General features: G+C 41.2%; 2 protein-coding genes across 21 annotated transcripts in view; both read right to left on the bottom strand.

Moving 5' to 3' along the window:
• Positions 1-895: 895 nt before the first annotated feature.
• LOC135091472 (pterin-4-alpha-carbinolamine dehydratase 2-like) lies at positions 896-11,001 on the bottom strand. 7 transcript variants are annotated; one of them, XM_063989132.1, is made up of 4 exons: positions 9,770-10,204; positions 7,711-7,789; positions 7,277-7,383; positions 896-1,694 (listed from the first exon to the last, which is right to left on the bottom strand). In XM_063989132.1, the coding sequence occupies exons 1-4, from the start codon at positions 10,049-10,051 to the stop codon at positions 1,518-1,520; spliced, it is 645 nt and encodes a 214-aa protein (XP_063845202.1). In that variant the 5' UTR covers positions 10,052-10,204; the 3' UTR covers positions 896-1,517. The 7 variants fall into 7 exon arrangements, with proteins under 7 accessions (XP_063845202.1, XP_063845218.1, XP_063845212.1 ...); XM_063989148.1 differs by having other exon boundaries at positions 9,827-10,204; XM_063989142.1 differs by having other exon boundaries at positions 7,277-7,393; positions 9,831-10,204.
• A 7,564-nt stretch (positions 11,002-18,565) lies between these two features.
• Positions 18,566-22,649, bottom strand: part of LOC135091365 (dynactin subunit 1-like) — a 51,858-nt gene continuing 47,774 nt past the window's right edge. For all 14 annotated transcript variants that reach the window (XM_063988979.1, XM_063988953.1, XM_063989006.1 and 11 more), the window contains 4 exons: positions 22,103-22,231; positions 21,571-21,726; positions 21,285-21,374; positions 18,566-20,239 (listed from right to left, as the gene is read on the bottom strand). In XM_063988979.1, the coding sequence (XP_063845049.1) occupies positions 20,105-20,239; positions 21,285-21,374; positions 21,571-21,726; positions 22,103-22,231 (510 nt within the window). In that variant the 3' untranslated portion in view covers positions 18,566-20,104. The remainder of the gene's footprint in view (positions 20,240-21,284; positions 21,375-21,570; positions 21,727-22,102; positions 22,232-22,649) is intronic.

Raw genomic sequence — 22,649 nt, 5'->3', positions numbered from 1 at the left:
TATTATTACTATTGTTATCATTGGTCTTCTGTTGTTTTACCTCCCTTAATTTTATTGAGTAGTCTTCATCATCGAGTTAGGTTAGGTTTCTCGTAGATTAATTCAGTTAACTAATTTCACTACTTATCCCTTATTGTGTAAATTACGACTTAACAAAAAAATAAATAAATAAAAAAAAAAAAAATATATATATATATATATATATATATATATATATATATATATATATATATATATATATATATATATATATATATATATATATATATATATATATATATATATATATATTTATTTATTAATAAGTTTATTATACGTAAAGTACAACAAAGGAGGAGGGCGGAACCTGCCAGCTTCCCAGTGGTAACAGAATGGAGTGAAATATTTACGTGAAGGAATTCAAGGAAATTGCATATACAAAACCGTTAAAAGCTATAAAAATAAAAATAAAATATATATGTAGCTCACTAGAGACTGAAGGGCTAGTCAATGAGACAGGGCAAGAAATACTCTCACTGCATCACATCTCAGGGCAAACTTTGGATATTATTTAAGAATATCCCTGAGTCTGGCGGGTCCTGGTGGTCTTGTTGCCTAAAATTAAGCAATGAGTGGACACTTCATGACAGGAGGAAATACAGAAGGGGACATGAATTTCCAGAATCTATCAGTATGAGAGATAAATTACTGAGGATACTGGTTAACTCTTGCATTAGATAGGTGGACATAATAGGAGTGAAAGATGAAAGCATGTTTCATTATTAATGTCATCATTATTATTGTTATTGGTATTATTATTGATAATATTGAATGATTTTATTTGTATAGTATATTCCTTCAAAACAGTTGGCTAATGGTTCTTGTTGTTGATTAGGTTCTCTGAAACAACACAAACCTCATTTCTTTAAATTCATTCATTCACTTTCTCCTTGCAATCTGGAACATCCTCCCTAGGTCACAAGCTTTTACTGCAGTGAGGTAAGCCCACAAAATTTGCTAGTCTTCCTGATAGTCATGAATTGCACCTTCTTCAGTAATTTGTACTTGGTGATTCTCTAGGCCAGCAACTGGCATGCAAGTGGTACAAAGTCTCAGTGGTCTTGCTCAGCACACATCAGGGACATGGTCTCATAATATGGATTCTTAAGCCTAGACAGGAGTGACATCTTTTCTTTTCGGTTTCCTTGGCTATTTCTTGAATACTGATGGTCTTTTGGAATGCCTCTCTTTCAAGACACTTCAAGACAATTATTCTCCAATTCTGGATAATCCTTCTGGCATTCTCTTTGGGGAATGGCACCTCAGTATTTTTTCTTCCTTGCTGTTGCTCAAGGCCAATTATTTTCTCTCTTACACACACAAAAAAAGTCATATCTATACTTGTAAACTGATAGACAGCAAGGAATGAACAGAGAAAAGGGAAGAGACAAGTAATAGGATTCTTACAAAAATAAAGATGCCGTCTTGCTGTTGTAGTGAAGACCATATAACCAAGCTGTTGTGATGCCTTCAATCCATCAGTTATTGGTATAAGCTTTATCACAGAAAGTAGCCAGGATAATGTCCTTACGGGAGAGTCCACCACAGTCGTGTGTGGACCAGATCACCTCCACTCTGTTGTACACATTGCTCCATTCTGGGTGGTGGTTCTTCTTCTCACTCTGCAGTGCAACACAACTCATCCAGCCCCAAGCCTGCAATTTAAGGCAAAGTTAAATGCAAAGAAATATAGAGAAAGCACAGGAGGAGGAGGCAGTAGACACCTGCTGAAACGATAATTACTCCCAGTGAGGTCTAAAGCACTGTTCAGGTGGTGCTGTGAACTTATCATTAAACCCAGCTGTGACCTCACTGAACGTTTCCCTTTGTGTCTCACAACACAAGGGGGCAGTCACAGCCTGCCCTCTAAAGACAACTCTCTTCCTCCACACAAAACTACAAGCACCTAATAACACATACACCCTTCACTCAAAAATTACAAAATCATGGCGACTCATACACCAGCCTCCGAGTCCCCATCTGGGGAGGGGACCATAAATGTCCCCAGGTCGGACTGCCTTTCTGTCGACGACCCTAAGTGTCTTGACACCCCCCTCAACTTTTTCTTCATTAACTTCTGCAACATTCACGGTCTAAGATCTAATTTTCAATCTGTAGAACACCACCTCCCCTCTTCTAAACCTCATCTTCTTTTCCTCACTGAAACTCAGGTGTCTGAGGCAACTGACAGTAGCCCCTTTTCTGTTCCCTCCTACTTTCTCTATCCTCATTTTCGATCCAAAGCTGGATGCTGCATTTATGTGCGCAATGACTTAACCTGCTCTCGTGCCCACGCTCTTGAATCTTCAGAGTTTTCCACCATCTGGCTACGACTACAGAGTCATTCTCATACTAAATTTATCTGTGCTGTATACCTCTCTCCTAACTCCTCTGACTATAAGAAATTCTTTGACTACTTAACTTCCAAAGTGGAGCACATTCTGACCCTCTTCCCTTTTGCAGAGATCTCCATTCTTGGAGACTTCAATGTTCACCACCAGCTTTGGCTTTCCTCTCCCTTCACTGACCATCCTGGTGAACTAGCCTACAACTTTGCTATCCTCCATGACCTAGAGCAATTGGTGCAACACCCTACTCGTATTCCTGACCGTCTTGGAGATACGCCCAACATTCTTGACCTTTTCCTGACCTCTAATCCTTCTGCTTATGCTGTCACACTTTCTTCTCCGTTGGGCTCCTCCGATCACAATCTCATATCTTTATCTTGTCCTATCACTCCAATCCCTCCTCAGGATCCCCCTAAGCGAAGGTGCCTCTGGCATTTTGCCTCTGCTAGTTGGGGGGAACTGAGGAGGTATTTTGCTGATTTTCCTTGGAATGACTACTGCTTCCATGTCAGAGACCCATCTTTGTGTGCTGAGCGCATAACAGAGGTGATAGTGTCTGGCATGGAGGCGTACATTCCTCACTCTTTTTCTCGTCCTAAACCTTCTAAACCTTGGTTTAACACAGCTTGTTCTCGTGCTATACATGATAGAGAGGTGGCCCACAAAAGGTACTTAAGCCTTCCATCACCAGAATCTCATGCACTTTATATTTCTATCCGGAACCATGCCAAGTCTGTTCTCCAACTAGCCAAAAACTCCTTCATTAACAGAAAATGTCAAAACCTTTCAAGATCTAACTCCCCTCGTGATTTCTGGCATCTAGCCAAAAATATCTTCAATAACTTTGCTTCTTCTTCTTTCCCTCCTCTACTTCAACCAGATGGCACCACTGCTATCACATCTATTTCTAAAGCTGAACTCTTTGCTCAAACCTTTGCTAAAAAGTCTACCTTAGACAATTCTGGGCTTGTTCCACCCTCTCCTCCACCCTCTGACTACTTCATGCCACCTATTAAAATTCTTTGCAATGATGTTTTCCATGCCCTCGCTGGCCTAAACCCTCGGAAGGCTTATGGACCTGATGGGGTCCCTCCTATTGTTCTCCGAAACTGTGCCTCCATGCTTGCACCTTGCCTAGTCAAACTCTTTCAGCTCTGTCTGTCAACATCTACCTCTCCTTCTTGCTGGAAGTTTGCCTACATTCAACCTGTTCCTAAAAAGGGTGACCGCTCTAATCCCTCAAACTACCGTCCTATTGCTTTAATTTCCTGCTTATCTAAAGTTTTTGAATCTATCCTCAACAGGAAGATTCTTAAACATCTATCACTTCACAACCTTCTATCTGATCGCCAGTATGGGTTCCGTCAAGGCCGCTCTACTGGTGATCTTCTGGCTTTCCTTACTGAATGTTGGTCATCCTCTTTTAGAGACTTTGGTGAAACTTTTGCTGTTGCCTTGGACATATCAAAAGCCTTTGATAGAGTCTGGCACAAAGCTTTGATTTCCAAACTACCCTCCTACGGTTTCTATCCTTCTCTCTGTAACTTCATCTCAAGTTTCCTTTCTGACCGTTCTATTGCTGCTGTGGTAGACGGTCACTGTTCTTCTCCTAAATCTATTAACAGTGGTGTTCCTCAGGGTTCTGTCCTGTCACCCACTCTCTTCTTATTATTCATTAATGATCTTCTAAACCAAACTTCTTGTCCTATCCACTCCTATGCTGATGATACCACCCTGCACTTTTCCACGTCTTTTCATAGACGTCCAACCCTTCAGGAGGTAAACATATCACGCAGGGAAGCCACAGAACGCCTGATTTCTGATCTTTCTAAAATTTCTGATTGGGGCAGAGCAAACTTGGTATTGTTCAATGCCTCAAAAACTCAATTCCTCCATCTATCAACTCGACACAATCTTCCAGACAACTATCCCCTCTTCTTCAATGACACTCAACTGTCCCCCTCTTCTACACTGAACATCCTCGGTCTGTCCTTTACTTACAATCTGAACTGGAAACTTCACATCTCATCTCTAGCTAAAACAGCTTCTATGAAGTTAGGTGTTCTGAAACGTCTCCGCCAGTTTTTCTCACCCCCCCAGCTGCTAACTCTGTACAAGGGCCTTATCCGTCCATGTATGGAGTATGCTTCACATGTCTGGGGGGGTTCCACTCATACTGCTCTTCTAGACAGGGTGGAATCAAAAGCTTTTCATCTCATCAACTCCTCTCCTCTAACTGACTGTCTTCAGCCCCTCTCTCACCGCCGCAATGTTGCATATCTAGCTGTCTTCTACCGCTATTTTCATGCCAACTGCTCTTCTGATCTTGCTAACTGCATGCCTCCCCTCCTTCCGCGGCCTCGCTGCACAAGACTTTCTTCTTTCTCTCACCCCTATTCTGTCCACCTCTCTAACGCAAGAGTTAACCAGTATTCTCAATCATTCATCCCTTTCTCTGGTAAACTCTGGAACTCCCTGCCTTCTTCTGTATTTCCACCTTCCTATGACTTGAATTCCTTCAAGAGGGAGGTTTCAAGACACTTATCCACCAATTTTTGACCACTGCTTTGACCCTTTTATGGGACTGGCATTTCAGTGGGCATTTTTTTTTTTTATTAGATTTTTGTTGCCCTTGGCCAGTATCCTTCCTACATAAAAAAAAAAAAAAAAAAAAAAAAAAACCTTCTATCTGATCGCCAGTATGGGTGCCTTCAAGGCCGCTCTACTGGTGATCTTCTGGCTTTCCTTACTGAGTCTTGGTCATCCTCTTTTAGAGATTTTGGTGAAACTTTTGCTGTTGCCTTGGACATATCAAAAGCCTTTGATAGAGTCAGGCACAAAGCTTTGATTTCCAAACTACGCTCCTACAGTTTCTATCCTTCTCTCTGTAACTTCATCTCAAGTTTCCTTTCTGACCATTCTATTGCTGCTGTGGTAGACGGTCACTGTTCTTCTCCTAAATCTATTAACAGTGGTGTTCCTCAGGGTTCTGTCCTATCACCCACTCTCTTCTTATTATTCATTGGTGATCTTCTAAACCAAACTTCTTGTCCTATCCACTCCTACGCTGATGATACCACCCTGCACTTTTCCATGTCTTTTCATAGACGTCCAACCCTTCAGGAGGTAAACATATCATGCAGGGAAGCCACAGAATGCCTGACTTCTGATCTTTCTAAAATTTCTGATTGGGGCAGAGCAAACTTGGTATTGTTCAATGCCTCAAAAACTCAATTCCTCCATCTATCAACTCGACACAACCTTCCAGACAATTATCCCTTCTTCTTCAATGACACTCAACTGTCCCCCTCTTCTACACTGAACATCCTCGGTCTGTCCTTTACTTATAATCTGAACTGGAAACTTCACATTTCATCTCTAGTTAAAACAGCTTCTATGAAGTTAGGTGTTCTGAGACGTCTCCGCCAGTTTTTCTCACCCCCCAGCTGCTAACTCTGTACAAGGGCCTTATCCATCCATGTATGGAGTATGCTTCACATGTCTGGGGGGGTTCCACTCATACTGCTCTTCTAGACAGGGTGGAATCAAAAGCTTTTCATCTCATCAACTCCTCTCCTCTAACTGACTGTCTTCAGCCCCTCTCTCACCGCCGCAATGTTGCATATCTAGCTGCCTTCTACCATTATTTTCATGCCAACTGCTCTTCTGATCTTGCTAACTGCATGCCTCCCCTCCTTCCGCAGCCTCGCTGCACAAGACTTTTTTCTTTCTCTCACCCCTATTCTGTCCACCTCTCTAACGCAAGAGTTAACCAGTATTCTCAATCATTCGTCCCTTTCTCTGGTAAACTGTGGAACTCCCTGCCTGCTTCTGTATTTCCACCTTCTTATGACTTGAATTCCTTCAAGAGGGAGATTTCAAGACACTTATCCACCAATTTTTGACCACTGCTTTGACCCTTTTATGGGACTGGCATTTCAGTGGGCATTTTTTTATTAGATTTTTGTTGCCCTTGGCCAGTATCCTTCCTACATAAAAAAAAAAAAAAAAAAAAAAAAAAAGCCTAAGTGTGGCTCTTTTCCTGTATCTCACAACTAGGTAAATAGACACACACACACACACACACACACACACACACACACACACACACACACACACACACACACACACAGACACACACACACACACACACACACACACACACACACACACACACACACACACACACACACACACACACACACACATGCACATACGCATGCACACACACACAAAATCTAACACATGAAAAGAAAGACAAAGAGACAGACAGACAGATAGAGGAACCTTAATTATACAAAATTAATGAGAGGACAAGAAAACAGAAATATCTCGAACTGAAGGAATAACAAAAGGCTGGATATTTAAGAGTCACGGGATAATTTCTATCCCTAAACCTACCCTATTCTAATATATTTTTAATCTAAACTGAGCAGACCCAAAGAGAGATCTGCAGATCTGGTCGCCTTCAACTTACTGTAGCCAACATGAGTACAGCCCACTCTACTTCCCTGTTCTTCACTTAGTGTTATCAGTGTGTGAATCACTTGCTGTGAACTCCCTGTTTCAACTTGTATCTAAAGCAAATCTCACCAATCCCTCCATCATCCCCCATTTACTCAAACTGACTAGAATGTGTATTGGATAGGAGTTGAGTCAAGCAGGGCAGTTCACAGCAGATGATTCATAAATGGTAGTGCTAAGTGATGAACAAAGAAATGGAGGGGACTGTACATTATTGAAGTCATGCAGAGTATGTTTGGTATCAATGTCCCATAACCTGACATAACACAGCCTCGCTAAGCTTAATAGAGGTCAGCCTGTCTCAAGTAATACAGTACTACATGACAAGGACAAAAGTCTCTGTAGTCAACACACCTGCACATTACCTCATTGAAGTTTTGGAAGGTGAAAGTCTTGGTAATAGCATCTCTGCCCTCCACCATGACCCACCCTGCCGCCACTAGCGCTGGCAGCTCCACTGTGCGCTCCTCATCTGTAAGTTTCTGCAACAATAACAATAGCAACAGGACTACAAATATTTATACAATGGTAAAACCATATTGACATCCTGTGAAAGTATCTGCGTATGTATGTTATGTGTGTTATGTGTATGCTTGACTGTATCTGCAATATGAAAAAGAGAAAAAGCAATAGCCAGCTCGAAGAAACAATAAAAAAAAAATAATAATAATAATAATAATAATGAGGCAGAATTAAATAGCCCATAAGCAATAAAGTGTACATTTAAATAAATTTAGTGTACCGCCAAATAACATTCTTCAGTATCACCCAGAACCAGTCCTACTATTACTGTTATTACCTGTAACTTGGTGGCCATGGTCCTCACTGAAAGGGTGGACAGAAGTGAAGGTCGCAAACCTGGCCCTAATGCAGCAGTTCTGTGGGATGACAGTAGTGTTAAGGCTGGCTGCTATGTTCTTCTGTACACCTTTCATCTCAGTACCCATCTATTTTATCTATCTATCCAACAGGTATACAATTATAAGTGAAAAAAAGAGAGAGAGAGAGAGAGAGAGAGAGAGAGAGAGAGAGAGAGAGAGAGAGAGAGAGAGAGAGAGAGAGAGAGAGAGAGAGAGAGAGAGAGAGAGAGAGAGAGAGGGGGGGTATGATGTTAATGAATCTGTCACAGTAATTACAGATATAATACATTTACCTGTTAAACCCCACAATGTCTTCCCCTAAAAAAATTGATATTGATAAATGTCCTCATTAAAAAGTTAATATTTAACATAAAAGTAAGAAAATCAATGACCAACGATTTCCATCTTGAAACAGATGTCTTTTCATAGACGTCCAACCCTTCAGGAGGTAAACATATCACGCAGGGAAGCCACAGAACACCTGACTTCTGATCTTTCTAAAATTTCTGATTGGGGCAGAGCAAACTTGGTATTGTTCAATGCCTCAAAAACTCAATTCCTCCATCTATCAACTCGACACAACCTTCCAGACAACTATCCCCCTCTTCTACACTGAACATCCTTGGTCTGTCCTTTACTTATAATCTGAACTGGAAACTTCACATCTCATCTCTAGCTAAAACAGCTTCTATGAAGTTAGGTGTTCTGAGACGTCTCCGCCAGTTTTTCTCACCCCCCCAGCTGCTAACTCTGTACAAGGGCCTTATCCGTCCATGTATGGAGTATGCTTCACATGTCTGGGGGGGTTCCACTCATACTGCTCTTCTAGACAGGGTGGAATGAAAAGCTTTTCGTCTCATCAACTCCTCTCCTCTAACTGACTGTCTTCAGCCTCTCTCTCACCGCCACAATGTTGCATATCTAGCTGTCTTCTACCGCTATTTTCATGCCAACTGCTCTTCTGATCTTGCTAACTGCATGACTCCCCTCCTTCTGCGGCCTCGCTGCACAAGACTTTCTTCTTTCTCTCACCCCTATTCTGTCCACCTCTCTAACGCAAGAGTTAACCAGTATTCTCAATCATTCATCCCTTTCTCTGGTAAACTCTGGAACTCCCTGTCTGCTTCTGTATTTCCCACCTTCCTATGACTTGAATTTCTTCAAGAGGGAGGTTTCAAGACACTTATCCACCAATTTTTGACCACTGCTTTGACCCATTTATGGGACTGGCATTTCAGTGGGCATTTTTTTTATTAGATTTTTATTGCCCTTGGCCAGTGTCCTTCCTACATAAAAAAAAAAAAACCCTGGATACTTTATACTTTGCTACTCTTCTGTTATTTCCTTTCTTTATATTGCCCTCATTCTGTTTTTCTTCTCTCCCTCATTTATGTACCTTTTCTAAGTAAACTGCAAACTCCACCAAGCATATACTTTACATACTTTATATTCTGTCAAATTTGTGCTATTTCCCTTTCTTTATATCCTGCCCTCATTTGTGTAGGTACCTTTCTCTCAATAAAATATAAATTCCATCCAGCACATGCTTAACACTGTCATGCTTCTGTTATTTCCCTTCTTTGTGCCCTTCCGTCTTTTTTCTTATACCTCCATTTATAATAATACTAAATCAGGTCATACAGATTTACTGACAGCTGTGCCTTCACGTCTTAGGTGGCAAGTGGGGGAGGGGGTGGCAGGAAGCAGGTAGAGTCAGGTAGGTGAGATACTGGTACTGGTGTGGGACTGGGGACTGTAGTGACCAGGTGAGGTGTAAACACTTCTCCAGATGGATGAACGCTAGTTGTTGACCAGAAGAAGAAGAAGAAGAAGAAGAAGAAGAAGGAGAGAGAGAGAGAGAGAGAGAGAGAGAGAGAGAGAGAGAGAGAGAGAGAGAGAGAGAGAGAGAGAGAGAGAGAGAGAGAGAGAGAGAGAGAGAGAGAGAGAGAGAGAAACAACAATAACATAATCTCTTAACACAACCACGGGGATGCACACACTAGTTATCAGCCAGGCCTCTACAGAGGTGATGACAACACCTCCAGGCACTTTCACCTGCCCAACAGACGAGTGTACACTGCCATGGCGCTGTGTGGCTCTGCTGGCCTTCCGCACTTTCTGTATTATTCCTGGCCTGTACGATGTTCTTGAAGAGAGACCGATGATATTATCTTGATCTTGATCTTGATGGTAGAGGTGGCACAGGATCACTCCTGAGCCAGGCCTTTGGATCGGCAACTCCTGTAGAAAGGGGGGAAAAAAAAGAGAAACGAACAGCATCCTCTATCCTAATTGTTCATACACCTGGCACGCCACATTCTCTCCAGAAACTCTTTCACCGCCTCAATCATCCTTTCATTCGCCTCTCTACACAGTCCCAGCAACAACACCATCCATTCCTTTCCTGTCTTCTCCACTCTTTCATTCCTATCATGCCCTAACTCAGTCAGTATCACTTGCATCATCTCATTCCTGTCTCTGGCATACTGCACACACTCCAGCACCACATGTTCCACCGTCTCATCCTCTCCCATGTCACACATCTGGCACACTTTGCTGCGGGACTCAGACCACCTGTAACTCCTTGCATTCACATCCATACACTGTGCCCTCGCTCGGAAGAGAAGATCACCGCCCAGGCTTCCATCATACCACCTTTCATACCTCGGGGCCTCTTTCTCCTTGTACCATTCCAGGGTCTTCTTTCTTTCCATCTCATTCTTCCATTCATTCAGTCCCACACATTTCACTTCTTTGTCTATCTCATTCTTCCATTTTCTCACATCCCATTCGGCTCCCACTCTTCCTCCTCTTGTTACCACACATTCACGCTCATTTTGATTCCTCCCAGCCATTCTTATCGCCCACACAACTTGCAATCCATTCCTGTCTGTCATTCTCATGCATCTCTTCCTCCATTTGCTTCCACTTTCATTCCACAGGTACACCTTCCTTGCTATTCTTGCATCATCCATTCTCTCAAGCCTAATCTTGTATCTAAGTGTGGCTTTTGTGAGTCTTTCTCTGAAGGTGCTCCATCCCATGTTACCTCTCAAGGCTTCAACTGCTGTGCACCTCGGTGCACTCAGTGCCATCCTTGCTACTTTGTTCTGGCCCACTTCTAACTTATCAATTTCACTTTTATTCCATGCAATCACATCCATACCATACATTATACATGGCACAGCCACACTCTTCCACACTTCTCTCAACACATCATACTTACTTGCTCTCATCCTTGCCGCGCTTCCCAATCGACCTACCCACTGGTTTAGCATACTTATCTTTTCATTCTTTGCCTTTGCACACCCACTAGGACTCATCCACATCCCTAAGTACTTGTATTCTTGCACCTGTCTCAACTCATTCTCTCCAAGTCTCCATACCACATTACTTTCATCCTCTGATCTATTCACAATCATTACTTTGCTTTTCTCACTGCTAAACCTTACTCCAAAGTCTTTACCATAGCCATCCACTACATCCAACAAACTTTGAAGCTCATCTGCCGATTCACTCATAACAACTACATCATCTGCATAAAGGAGCACACATACTTTATCATTCCCCACACTTACCCCTACATTCATTCTTCTCATCCTGGCTGCTAGCTCCTCTGTATACAGGCTAAAAAGGGTTGGTGACAATATACAGCCCTGCCTAACTCCTCTCTCACTCTTCACCCAGTCTGTTTCTATGTCTCCTAGCCTGTATCTAGCTCTTGTGTCCACATACATACTTTGCACTACGTTAACTATCTTTGCACTCAATCCAATCTTTTCTAAGACTCTACCTAACATTTCTCTGTTCACTCTATCATAAGCTTTCTATATATCCAAAAAACCTAGGTACAATTTACCCCCATCCTTCTTTTTCTTCTCAATCATTTCATTCACCACAAACATATTGTCCTCAGCTCTCCTGTCCCTACGAAAACCATTCTGTTCTTCACCCAGCACTCCAGCTCTCTCAATCCATTTACACAGTTTCTCATTCAACACTGCACTGAAAACTTTACCTACTGTATTCACTAATGCAATTGGCCTGTAGTTCTTCAGCTCATTCTTACTCTTAAATCCTCCCTTATGTAACAGACACACTCGGCTCTCATTCCACTTTCTTGGCACTCTCTCTTCATCCCACACTCGGTTGAATAACTCAGTCATTCTGTCTATCACTACCTCCCCACCATTCTTGTAGAACTCATAGGGTATATCATCTGGACCTGCTGCCTTGCCATTCTTCTGCCTTCTCACACACCTCTCCACTTCATCCCAACTGATTCTTTCATCCAGTTCATCTGCATTCTTCCTTTCCAGTGTTACACATTCTTCTCTCACACTAAACATCTCACCTACCCCACCTACTTCTTCCCAGAACCCTTTGATTGCCTCCCTGATTCCATCCTTCTCTGTTATAACTACACCCTCCACTTTTAGACTCTCCACACCAACACTGCCTGACATATTCTCACCTCTCATGAACTTGTACCATTCACGGCCACCTTCCATACCTTTCTCCCTTAAAGATTGAATCACGCTCCTTTCACTCTTCACTTTAGCATTCATTATCATTCGTCTCGTCAACCGCTGCTGCTTCACATACGCTGCCCATGCATTCAGATACTCATTCTCTGCCTCATCGCTTTCATGCCTCTTTTTCCTCAGCCATCTACACTGTCTACTCATTCTCTTTCGCTCCTTCCTAGCCGCTCTAATTTCATCATTCCACCATGGTTTACATACATTCTTTCTTCTACCTACTCTCACAAACCCTATCTGGTTCTCAGCAGCACCCCTCACGTCCTCAACCAGTTTCTCATTCAGATGCTCCACGTCATGCACACTTTCATCGTCCCAGCTTCTCTCACTCAGATCAACCTGAAAGTTCTCCCACCCTACATCTCTCAGTCTCCACTTCTTTCTCTTACTTGCCACTTTCACTTCATTCCCACCCTGCATCAAGCACTCCACAACCAGCATGTTGTGATCGGACACAATATCAACCAAACCATCCTCATCTATCCACATGTGCGACACAATTTCACGCATTCTTCCATTCACCAACATTGTAGTCAATTGCCGATTCCTGTTCTCTTGCACTCCAAGTCACACGCCCCTCTGCCAAATCTTGATCTTGATCTTGATGGTACAGGTGGCACAGGATCACTCCTGAGCCAGGCCTTTGGATCGGCAACTCCTGTAGAAAGGGGGAAAGTAACGTTCAGATTAATATTGATCTTGATCTTGATGGTACAGGTGGCACAGGATCACTCCTGAGCCAGGCCTTTGGATCGGCAACTCCTGTAGAAAGAGGGAAAAAAAAAGGAGAAACGAACAGCATCCTCTATCCTAATTGTTCATACACCTGGCACGCCACATTCTCTCCAGAAACTCTTTCACCGCCTCAATCATCCTTTCATTGGCCTCTCTACCCAGTCCCAGCAACAACACCATCCATTCCTTTCCTGTCTTCTCCACTCTTTCATTCCTATCATGCCCTAACTCAGTCAGTATCACTTGCATCATCTCATTCCTGTCTCTGGCATACTGCACACACTCCAGCACCACATGTTCCACCGTCTCATCCTCCCCCATGTCACACATCTGGCACACTTTGCTGCGGGACTCAGACCACCTGTAACTCCTTGCATTCACATCCATACACTGTGCCCTCGCTCGGAAGAGAAGATCACCGCCCAGGCTTCCATCATACCACCTTTCATACCTCGGGGCCTCTTTCTCCTTGTACCATTCCAGGGTCTTCTTTCTTTCCATCTCATTCTTCCATTCATTCAGTCCCACACATTTCACTTCTTTGTCTATCTCATTCTTCCATTTTCTCACATCCCATTCGGCTCCCACTCTTCCTCCTCTTGTTACCACCCATTCACGCTCATTTTGATTCCTCCCAGCCATTCTTATCGCCCACACAACTTGCAATCCATTCCTGTCTGTCATTCTCATGCATCTCTTCCTCCATTTGCTTCCACTTTCATTCCACAGGTACACCTTCCTTGCTATTCTTGCATCATCCATTCTCTCAAGCCTAATCTTGTACCTAAGTGTGGCTTTTGTCAGTCTTTCTCTGAAGGTGCTCCATCCCATGTCACCTCTCAAGGCTTCAACTGCTGTGCACCTCGGTGCACTCAGTGCCATCCTTGCTACTTTGTTCTGGCCCACTTCTAACTTATCAATTTCACTTTCATTCCATGCAATCACATCCATACCATACATTATACATGGCACAGCCACACTCTTCCACACTTCTCTCAACACATCATACTTACTTGCTCTCATCCTTGCCGCGCTTCCCAATCGACCTACCCACTGGTTTAGCATACTTATCTTTTCATTCTTTGCCTTTGCACACCCACTAGGACTCATCCACATCCCTAAGTACTTGTATTCTTGCACCTGTCTCAACTCATTCTCTCCAAGTCTCCATACCACATTACTTTCATCCTCTGACCTATTCACAATCATTACTTTGCTTTTCTCACTGCTAAACCTTACTCCAAAGTCTTTACCATAGCCATCCACTACATCCAACAGACTTTGAAGCTCATCTGCCGATTCACTCATAACAACTACGTCATCTGCATAAAGGAGCACACATACTTTATCATTCCCCACACTTACCCCTACATTCATTCTTCTCATCCTGGCTGCTAGCTCCTCTGTATACAGGCTAAAAAGGGTTGGTAACAATATACAGCCCTGCCTAACTCCTCTCTCACTCTTCACCCAGTCTGTTTCTATGTCTCCTAGTCTGTATCTAGCTCTTGTGTCCACATACATACTTTGCACTATGTTAACTATCTTTGCACTCAATCCAATCTTTTCTAAGACTCTACCTAGCATTTCTCTGTTCACTCTATCATAAGCTTTCTCTATATCCAGAAAACCTAGGTACAATTTACCCCCATCCTTATTTTTCTTCTCACTCATTTCATTCACCACAAACATATTGTCCTCAGCTCTCCTATCCCTATGAAAACCATTCTGTTCTTCACCCAGCACTCCAGCTCTCTCAATCCATTTACACAGTCTCTCATTCAACACTGCACTGAAAACTTTACCTATTGTATTCACTAATGCAATTGGCCTGTAGTTCTTCAGCTCATTCTTACTCTTAAATCCCCGCTTATGCAACAGACACACTCAGCTCTCATTCCACTTTCTTGGCACTCTCTCTTCATCCCACATTCGGTTGAATAACTCAGTCATTCTGTCTATCACTACCTCCCACCATTCTTGTAGAACTCATAGGGTATATCATCTGGACCTGCTGCCTTGCCATTCTTCTGCTTTCTCACACACCTCTCCACTTCATCCCTACTGATTCTTTCATCCAGTTCATCTGCATTCTTCCTTTCCAGTGTTACACATCCTTCTCTCACACTAAACATCTCACCTACCCCACCTACTTCTTCCTAGAACCCTTTGATTGCCTCCCTGATTCCGTCCTTCTCTGTTATAACTACACCCTCCACTTTTAGACTCTCCACACCAACACTGCCTGATATATTCTCACCTCTCATGAACTTGTACCATTCACAGCCACCTTCCATACCTTTCTCCCTTAAAGATTGAATCACACACCTTTCACTCTTCACTTTAGCATTCATTATTATTCGTCTTGTCAACCGCTGCTGCTTCACATACGCTGCCCATGCATTCTGATACTCATTCTCTGCCTCATCGCTTTCATGCCTCTTTTTCCTCAGCCATCTACACTGTCTACTCATTCTCATTCGCTCCTTCCTAGCCGCTCTGATTTCATCATTCCACCATGGTTTACATACATTCTTTCTTCTACCTACTCTCACAAACCCTATCTGGTTCTCAGCAGCACCCCTCACGTCCTCAACCAGTTTTTTATTCAGATGCTCCACGTCATGCACACTTTTGTCGTCCCAGCTTCTCTCACTCAGATCAACCTGAAAGTTCTCCCACCCTACATCTCTCAGTCTCCACTTCTTTTTCTTACTTGCCACTTTCACTTCATTCCCACCCTGCATCAAGCACTCCACAACCAGCATGTTGTGATCAGACACAATATCAACCAAACCATCCTCATCTATCCACATATGCGACACAATTTCACGCATTCTTCCATTCACCAACACGTAGTCAATTGCCGATTCCTGCTCTCTTGCACTCCAAGTCACACGCCCCTCAGCCAAAGTAACATTCAGATTTTCCAGCTCCAGTTCATCAACAAACTCTCCAAACATTTCACCATTCCTGTTCACCTGTTCCCCCAGTATTCCCACATGTGCATTCATGTCACCCATAACTAGCACTCTCTCCTCTCCATGCTCTCTCACAACTTTCTTAAGTATGTCATACTTCCTCCTATTTTCCCTCTCTGCTCTTTCACCTATGACAGTCATGTACGCTACCACCAGTACCACCTTCTCTGGTCTGCCACGACCATCCATGCATTCCACTCTGACTGCAAGCACATCCTCACTACTTGTACACTCCCCCACATCAATCTCCTCTACTTTCAGTCCTCTTTCTTTCTTGTAGAGTAGGGCTACGCCTCCTCCCAGTGTTTCCTGTGCCTTACGCCCCTTTCCAATCATAACATACTCGCATCCCTCCATTCGTACATCATCTCTCAGGTGGCAGGTGGCTCAGGATCACTCCTGAGCCAGGCCTTTGGATCCACAACTCCTGTAGAAGGAAAAAAAGAAAAAGAAAAGAGAAACGAACAGCATCCTCTACACTAATTGTTCCTACATTTAGCATGCCACATTCTCTCCAGAAACTCTTTCACCGCCCCAATCACCCTTTCATTCGCCCATAATCATAATCATTATCCCAACTCGTAATCCCAAAACACAACACTCTTGATCTTGATCTCTGAAGAAGCATCCCCCCATAAGTATCTCATCCTATTCAAACAATGCCTCCCTGCCAGGGGCATGGAGTAGTTCCAACTCTATTAGCTTCTTTCATGCATGTATTCCTTTACCTACCACCTTCCAAGTGTTCTTTCTCCTGTTACAGCCTTCAATTTCACACACTACAAATTCTTCACTCTCCATGTCTCATTGTGGCTGAAGCACCTCAATGCATTTCCTTTCACCCACTCAACCCTCCACTACTCCATTCACAAGGGTACCCAAGCTGCATATTTTATGTACATCTTTATTGCTCTCACCCTTCCATTCTGTCACTCCATTTGCCTCTTAGATAACTCCTTTTCACCACATGCACTCTTAGCTGCTGTACCCTAGTCTATGTTCAAGTTTCTGCACCATACCTTAATGCTGGCAAAAGAATACTACTCCTAGAATCTCCCTTTATCTCCAGAGAAATTTCCTCCTTTCATAACCCACACAAGAGATCTTAAGACATAATGCTATCTCAAAATACTTACACATAACCAGTTATTTTAAACTCATTCACTTCTTTCAATCTCTCCTCCTGCAGCTATCTCACACTCATAACACACTTTCTCTTCATCTCCACAACTATCTCCTTTACATCTCTGCCATACTGCTCAAATCTTGAATAGTGCTGCCATGCTGCTAAAATAATTAATAGTGAAGGAATCCATTAATATAGCCAAATAGTATATGTTTACCAAATTTTAAGCTTTACACAATCAATGGATTATTTTTATCACTTAAACTATTAGTTTTTAAAAGTAACCATACTGCATGCTTATGGATGACTCACCTTAGTCATCACTGATAATGTAAATGAGGTATACCTTTGAAACGGAATATATTTATCTTCCTATTATTACACAGGTTCTTAAGAACTCCCTCAAAGCAGTTACCAAGACTGAAGAATCTCTCCTGGCTCTTTTTCCTCATACTCCAGTTCTCTTGTTCACCTTTCACTTCTCACAACACTCATATTCTGCCCTCAGATGCAGTATCTGTCACCATTTCCATTGGTCTTGTTCATCAATTTTGTCATTTCCACATTTGTCTTCATTTAAGAGTTATTTTACTGTCTCCACTATGCATGACTTAATTCTTTCTCTTGTATTGTTCCTTACTAACCTGATGCATTTTCATCACTTTTAACATCTGTCCTGTTCATATCACCTCTATGACAGCTCACTTCCATAGCTGAGTTTTGTTTACTTATGCTGGTATTTAAATTATAATGGTGTTTGTGTTCTCTCTTTCTTTCATTTTCCATCTTCCCTGCAAACTATGACATTTTAAAGTCAGTGACTATCTCAAGTGCCTACTCATTTATTAGAAACAATCACAAATAAACTCTGACATTATTTACTTTATACTAGTGAGGAAAACTGCTTTACCTCTTCTCCTCTAGAAATACTATCCCTTAATTTTTGTTAATATTTTCTTCTTACAAGCATTACTGACACATCCACAAACAATTGTTTGCAAATCCATAAATTTTCTGAAGTTAATGTACTGTAATGATATATAAACATAATCACATTCAATTTCCATTTAACATCACATGTATGAACATCGTCATTACTATCAATAACAACCTTATTTTCAAGTCCTTTCCAAAAATTTATTTGTAAATAAAGTTAATTGATTTGTTATCATAGATTCCTGTTTCACACCCTAATGTACTCTGAAGTTTTCACCTTCAAATATGTATTAGGTTCTCTTGCTTCCATTCTGTCTTTTAAATATCTTGGTTAGGCAAAACTGAGACCCTACATCCTCAATGTTACATAAGCAATTGCTGGTCCCTTTTAGAATTGAAAAGCTTGCTAAACTATGATCAATGATGCTAAATTAAATATAATAACCATTTATAGTGTTACCCCCCAATGGAACAATTTTTTTAAGAATTTGAAAGTTTATTTTGTGAGTTGATTCATTGACTCCAATAAAGACTTTAATTTTATAAGTATCATCATTAATTATGTACTATAAAATTTTACATATTGCATAATATATTTCTGGCTATACAAGGAGACAATCCACAGGTTCAGTCATATCTTATGGTGAAAGGAGTCATGAGACCTGAAAGCAAAGAACTTCTAGCTAACATCTCACAAGGAACAATCATTACAATGGACTGCTTGCTGCTCTCTGCAGACAACCTTCTTGTTACATGACTTCCAAAAACTTACAGAAATGCATGAAAATAGTACAAAGTAAAGCTCAGCTGCAATGGTTATACAGGATATCTCAACATGACATTGCAATAAAAGCTTTAAAATTTAATAAATGACTGTTCTGAGTGAAGACAACATCACTTCCTAATACACAATCTGTCCTGAAGAAATAATTATATTTTCACTATAAATCTAAATTTTCTCCATGCTGTTATGTAATCAAATTACTGCAGCAAGCAATAAATATCAAGTGCATGAAAAGAAACATACTAGGGACTGAAATATAAGGATCTGAAATACCTGTAGATATGAAGAGTATCAAATCATTGAGTTTTTTTTTTCTTTTAACATGCAATTATGAAAATAGTTATTTTTTTACAGTTTAGTGTAATGGCTCTTGTGGGAAGTAAGGGGAATACTAGTCAGTTCCCTTCATTAACTAGACTTTCCAATCTCTGAAGATCTCTCTGAGAATAATTCAAAAGTCATAGAGTGAGGGTTTCTGTACTCAACCATCCCATATGCCATCTTTGGTATTCTTTTCTTTCTTTTATACTTTACCTACGGGTGATGCTGTGCTGGGAACCCACTCCCTCTTATTAATTTTTTACATTAACAAAGTGGTGATGGGTATTCACAGGTGCAGTACTGACTTGCTTTTAAGAGGCAGCTGGCTTTCTGTGGATGACCAGAGGCTGACAACATCCCAATGTTTCCCAACTATCCTCTTCTGAGGCAATTGACTGCTGCTTTACAGAATTCTATCACAGCCACCCTTACAGAATATATGGCATTTGGGTAATGGCTGACTGACACTTACAGACTTCTTAAGGAATTAGTTCTGAAATTGTTTCTTAACATATTAAAACTTTTTTCACTTAGTATCCCACACATGTTTAGCTACCCAACATAGTAGTTTAGTGTGAAAAATAAATATCATATATAGTAAAGAGTAAAAAAAACCTGACAACTTCCTGGTCTCACAAGCAGCATGACTCATGATTATCCCACTCACTCTATAGTATGTGAGTTACACATAAACAAGATATCTATGCAAACTTGTGAGTTTATGATTCTAACCAAAGCCCTGGGGAGGGGGAAGAAACAGATCTGGATGGTCCCTCAACCCAGCCTTATATCCTTTCTATGTACAAGACATTATTCTACCATATCACAAGTTTTCACTTAACCTAAGACACACTGATGGAAGCAAGCTGCAACAGTACCACATCGGGATCAAGGGGAGACAGAATCTCTCTATTTTAAGAGGCGAAGGTGGAGGTTCATGAGGTGGTCTCTTTGAAGGACAACTTGTACAGGCTCTTGATTGCTTGACATTTCTCCTGGCACCCTCACCCGCCCCACCTGCACCAGCTCCTGCTCACCCAGCACCTAGGAACAAAAAGGTAAATCATATGAAATAGGCACATGGATGGGAGTCATCTGTCAGTTGTTTCCATGTGTTTCATTTTTTTTGTATGCTTATTATAAGTATACTGCATGTTCACTACTGAATTTTTGTATGTCATCAAGTTAATATCCAGCTCCTAAATTATGCATATACAAATGAGCCTAAGAAAATAAAATCACAAAAATTCAACTTACATTATATTCTTTTCTCCTAAATGTCCTCGTTTTTGCTTCAAACTTAACATACATATATGTAAAACAATTGGTGTGATAGCTGGATAATGTGAGGAAAGCATATGCAAGATGTCTGTAGAACAAGAAGATGGGTTGCACATGATAAGGCTAAGTGGTGATAAGTGATGAATCCACAAATGGGGCACAGCCTTGAGGACCTCTATCGGAATTTCAACTGCATCTGGTCCAGTCAGATGATCAGGTTAGCCATGGGAGAGGGGGTGGGTCTATTATGGAGCAGTAGGGGTAAACCAGTTCTACTGTCAGGCTCTAATGAAGAGACCTTAGTCCTCATACCTTATTTTTCTCTCCTCTTGTTTGAATAGTATTAATTATACTACTGTTGTTGCTGCTGCTGTATTTGCTCTTGTTAATGTACTGGTACAACAACAACAACAACAACAACAACAACAACAACAACAACAACTACTACTACTACTACTACTACTACTACTACTACTACTATTACTACTACTACTACAATGACAACAAAAACAACAACAACAACTACTACTACTACTACTACTGTAACTATCTATGATACTAAATAACAAAAAAAGATAATGAAGGTCATAAGAAAGTAAAGTGGGGGGCTACAAAATTATAGTCAGTCAGAGCAGTGCCAATACCTTGCTAATACCTGAGACTAATACTTTCAAGAACTATCTAAATCCTTCCCATAACATGCCATACTTCCATTTTCACTCTTACTTTATAACTGCTCCTAATCAAGCGAACAGTAATTTTTTCTTACAGAAATAAACTCAAACATGGGAAGAAGGCTTATAATTACCTTGGTAAGCTGAGGAGATGGAAAAGCAGAGAAAGCAGTGCTAACACTTCCTCCAGGTGTGTTAAGGGCTAGGGCACGAGTAATTTCATCCTGAAAAAATAAAGCAATGGTATCAGCCATCACTAGAAACAAATCCTTTGATGATGAACTCTAAATGATCTTTCCATATGAAACTTTAGAGGTGAGAATTAATTCTTCTATCTTAACTCAATAAAGATAATGATAATTATTTATTCATAATTTAGGTAATGAAATTGCAATCTCCTATGAAAGACTGCAAGCATACCTGCAGTGAAGCAATCCGGGTGCGGAGTGTGTTGAGCTTATTGTTGTGGGAAATGATGTGGTGGGCTGGGTCACCAGTGGTAGTGGCAGGGAAAGAAGCTGGCTTTCGCTTACTCAAGTCTACCACTGTTACTCCAGTCATAAGGGCATTTACTTCCTGTAATGATATATAACATTGTACTTCTGATAAAAGTAGAGAAAGGGACAATAAAATGATTAATAAAGAACAGGAATAAGAAAAGTAATTATCAATGAAATGAGAGAATCAGGTGAGATCTGGAGCAAACAGAAGGATGCTGGGGATTAAATGCTGTTCCTAGTGTGAGAATAAAATAAATGCAAATAACAGTAACTTGGATTTATATATTTGGTTCAAGTTAATGTCACCAAGCAGACATTATACATGGATGTAAAAGTAAAGACTCATATAGATAACAAGATGAATGAAAAAAAATGGATATTAATTCATGCAATTATGAATATAATCATACATGAGCCCAAGTATGCTGAAATGTATACATAGAGAAGCTCACCTTCTGGAGGCTGGTGGCTTGACGCATCAGCTGATTGATGTGATCTGTGGAGCGTTTATCCTCCATGTCCACATCCTCTTTACTCACATCTCTCTTCTCTTCACCCACCATTGTGCTAAGTTTCTGTACCTGCAATGGTAGTAATGGCTTGATGGCTGAGACAGGCTCAAACTGAGGTGTTTTGAAATTTCGAATGGGGAGAGGCATTGACATTATTGTGGAGGGAAAGAACATGTCATGTTGTGTACCACAGAATGAATGGTCAGGAAGACATATCTGTCATGAAACTTATGACTGTAATATGTGGGTAGGTGGTGCACCATACCTTATCCTACAACTGACATTTCTTATGAAACTGTTGTTTTCTGACTTTTGTTTCTACTGAACAAACAGCAAAGAAAAAAATATACTTTTACTTTCTCTCCATAATAAAAGTTTCAGGAAGGACGAAAATGTAATGACTTTGAAGTCAAAAGGCTAGTACTAAAGATGAGTCCTTTTAGCCAGGTGAGGGCATTCAAAAGAATAGGTTGGCTGTGGCACACAT

Source organism: Scylla paramamosain, chromosome 3 (assembly GCF_035594125.1).
Source record: "Scylla paramamosain isolate STU-SP2022 chromosome 3, ASM3559412v1, whole genome shotgun sequence".
Taxonomy (NCBI): domain Eukaryota; kingdom Metazoa; phylum Arthropoda; class Malacostraca; order Decapoda; family Portunidae; genus Scylla; species Scylla paramamosain.
The sequence above is the reverse complement of the archived record's forward strand: the minus strand, read 5'-3'. Positions and strand labels throughout refer to the sequence as shown.